General features: G+C 40.6%; 1 protein-coding gene across 1 annotated transcript in view; it reads right to left on the reverse strand.

Moving 5' to 3' along the window:
- Positions 1 to 169: 169 nt before the first annotated feature.
- Positions 170 to 3,050, reverse strand: part of LOC139025460 (uncharacterized) — an 8,933-nt gene continuing 6,052 nt past the window's right edge. The window contains exons 2-4 of the mRNA XM_070440601.1: positions 2,358 to 2,690; positions 2,027 to 2,137; positions 170 to 538 (exon numbers count right to left, since the gene is read on the reverse strand). Of these exons, the coding sequence (XP_070296702.1) occupies positions 336 to 538; positions 2,027 to 2,137; positions 2,358 to 2,690 (647 nt within the window). The 3' untranslated portion in view covers positions 170 to 335. The remainder of the gene's footprint in view (positions 539 to 2,026; positions 2,138 to 2,357; positions 2,691 to 3,050) is intronic.

The following is a 3,050-nucleotide window of genomic DNA, read 5'->3' on the forward strand; positions in this document are numbered from 1 at the left end:
TTACCACTGATACTACTGTTACTACTCTTACTACTTGTACCACTGTTACTGCTGTTACTACTGTGTAATAGCATGTTGTAGATGGAAATGGTTAGTATGGGTGTATGTTTAGACTTTAAAGGGTAAAAAACATGTTCAATCAATAACAGAAGGACTCACTACAGCAAGTGTATACAGTTTATTTGTTGGGTTGTTTATATACATTTCATGWAAATATGTACARAAATATGGGAAGGTTAGATACAATTATTTACAATAAAAAAATGAAGAAACAAAGCTTCAACTATGTCTAAACATCAACCATTCACACCCCGGCCTACATTGAAGAACCTCTCTCATTGGTCAAGATGTATTCCAGCATACACAGTCTCCTCCTGCCCCTCAGGTCTRTCTCTCTCTGTGGTTGGTCTTAAACCCTCCAACACTACAACCTGTCCATACTSCACCTCCTCTGGAACCTCCCTGTGTTTCTCCATCTTCTTTAGAATATTGATGTCAGCATRTTCCAGTTCTGGACTCTCATCAGCATCYGTGKGGACTGGGGAGATGTGACATGAGTGTTTGGGGGGGAAATGGTTGGCTAATTCACAGATAATTTGTTGACAATTACACTTTGAGAGTCAAAACCCTACTTAAAGGCCCAGTGCAGTCAAAATTAGCTGATGAAAATAACACTGTAAAAGTGTGAAAACATTTGATCAGTGTAATTTCCTGATAGTTGTTGGTTGAAAATACAATCTACACAGGACATTCTATTCASCATGTTTGCATGGGCAGGAGTTTCGGATTTCCATGGTGACATCACAATGTGGTAAATTGGTTAATAGACCAATAACAAAGGGTCTTCCAAACCTCTCTGCCAATAACAGCTAGTTTTCAGTTGTCCACTCCCCACTCAGACCACTCTCAGACAGTCCTAGCACAATTCTTGCTTGAGAAATAATAATTAGCTAAAATGCAATTTTTGCCCATTTGAATGCAATCCGTATTACGTAAGGTACTTAAAACTTTTGTCATAGGGGTGCTGTTAGCACTTCTTCTTTTTTTTGCCTCTCCAAATTAAACTGCCTCGTTCTCAATTCTTGCTCGTACATATGCATATTATTATTACTATTGGGATAAGACAATCTCTAGTTCTAAAAACCGTTGAATTATGTCTGTGGTGGACCAGAACTCCATCTACAGCGAAATCCTGACATGACTTGCGAAGCTCTGAAACCTAAGCTCTGATCTGGGTTCAGTTAAAAGTCTGTGTATATGCTATGGCTGGAAATGAACTGCACCCGCCTTCCCCTGGATGTCAGTAACCAATGAGAAGTGGAATGGAGTCTCACGTGCTTCTCAGAAGTTTATAAAGGGGTTGGAGTGACGTGACCCTTCCTTCGACCGCTCGCCAGGACGCATGAGGGACATCAGATTTGCCGAATTTAGTCGGATTAGTGATAGCTACTGATGGAGTAAAAAACTGGTGGAGTAAAAAAAGTGGTGTCTTTTGCTAACGTGGTTAGCTAAATATTTACATATTGTGTCTTCCCTGTAAAACATTTTAAAAATCAGAAATGATGGCTGGGTTCACAAGATCTGTATCTTTCATCTGGTCTTTGACTTGTGATTTAATGATATTTAGATGCTTGTATTTACTTTTGACGCTATGCTAGGCTATGCTAGTCAGCTTTTTTACTGTGGGGGGTTGCTCCCGGATCCGGGTTTGGGAGGAACTAGAAGTTAATTGATACCCATCAATTATTTGATATTGATATAAAATAGCTGCATTGGGGCATTAAGCACTAATGTTGATTCGCATAGATTCACCTAGTTCACATGCACTTGGCCTATCTGTAGATCTGGAAATAGCCCTATTGAAACGTATCTAGGCCGACACAATGTGAAGTAGAAAAACCCACATAAAAAGTTATAAAGTGAGAAATAACACTGAAACAACAGTCACATGAGCTGACTGAACGTGGTAACAATCGGTGKAATGTACATAGTAATCTTTGTTTGWTAGATCTGTCACACTACTGACCTGGAGCCTGTGAAGGTCTCCTCCTCTTGTGAATACAGTAAGCTCCCACCACCACGGTTAGGACCAGGACCACAGCTACTAGTGACCCTATGACAGTCCCATAAGATCCTCCTGCATGATAAGGTGGAGAGAAATGGGGGAGAAGCATGAGGGTTAATGTATGTAAGCTGTCAAAGGAGCATTTTACACCCKAAAAAMCATTTGATCATATATKTATCATTMGTCCATRTTTGACACAGTCCCTGACAAATGCATGTCAACATTCAAGAAGCCTTTAGCTTCTTTGGAAGATTCTTATTTGGCAAAGAGATATGAGCTTTTAGCTCCTCACCTCCAATTATCAGTTGTACTCCTCTGGTGCTCAAACATGTTCCATGTGAATCATAGATTTCTAAGACATATTCACCAGAATCACTCTTTTCTGTGTTAGATGTCTTAAATGTCCCGTTGTTGATAAAGAACTCTGATCTAGCTTTAATGGAGTCATGGAATCTCACTGTGTTGTTTTTCATTCTGAATATCCTTATACTTGCACCAGTGGGGTCTTTTTTGAATATTAGTTCAGACCCTGTGGCATTATTCATCAGCTGAAGATAAATAGTTTCTCCCAGAGCTCCGTGACATGACATGTTCTGTCTAGCATCACAGAATTTCTCCTCCATGCCTGAGGAAAGGAGGAGAGAAGGACACTTTTGTTGATAGTGATTACTGTTATTCTTCATCTAAAACTCTAATAAAAGTTTGTGACATTATGAATTGCCAAGCAGCATATCACCCTGCATCTCACTGCTGGCTTGCCTCTAAAGCTAAGCAGGGTTGGTGCCTGGATGGGAGACCAGATGCTGCTGGAAATGGTGTTAGAGGGCCAATAGGATGCACCTTGTCCTCTAGTCGAATTTTTTATATTCATATCCCAGTGCACCAGGGCACTGATTGGGGACATTGCCCTGTGTAGGGAGCTGTCTTTCGGATGGGACACTAAATGAGTGCCCTGACTCTTTGTGGTCACTAAAGATCCCATGGC

This window comes from Salvelinus sp. IW2-2015, unplaced genomic scaffold, assembly GCF_002910315.2.
Source record: "Salvelinus sp. IW2-2015 unplaced genomic scaffold, ASM291031v2 Un_scaffold2731, whole genome shotgun sequence".
Taxonomy (NCBI): Eukaryota; Metazoa; Chordata; class Actinopteri; order Salmoniformes; family Salmonidae; genus Salvelinus; species Salvelinus sp. IW2-2015.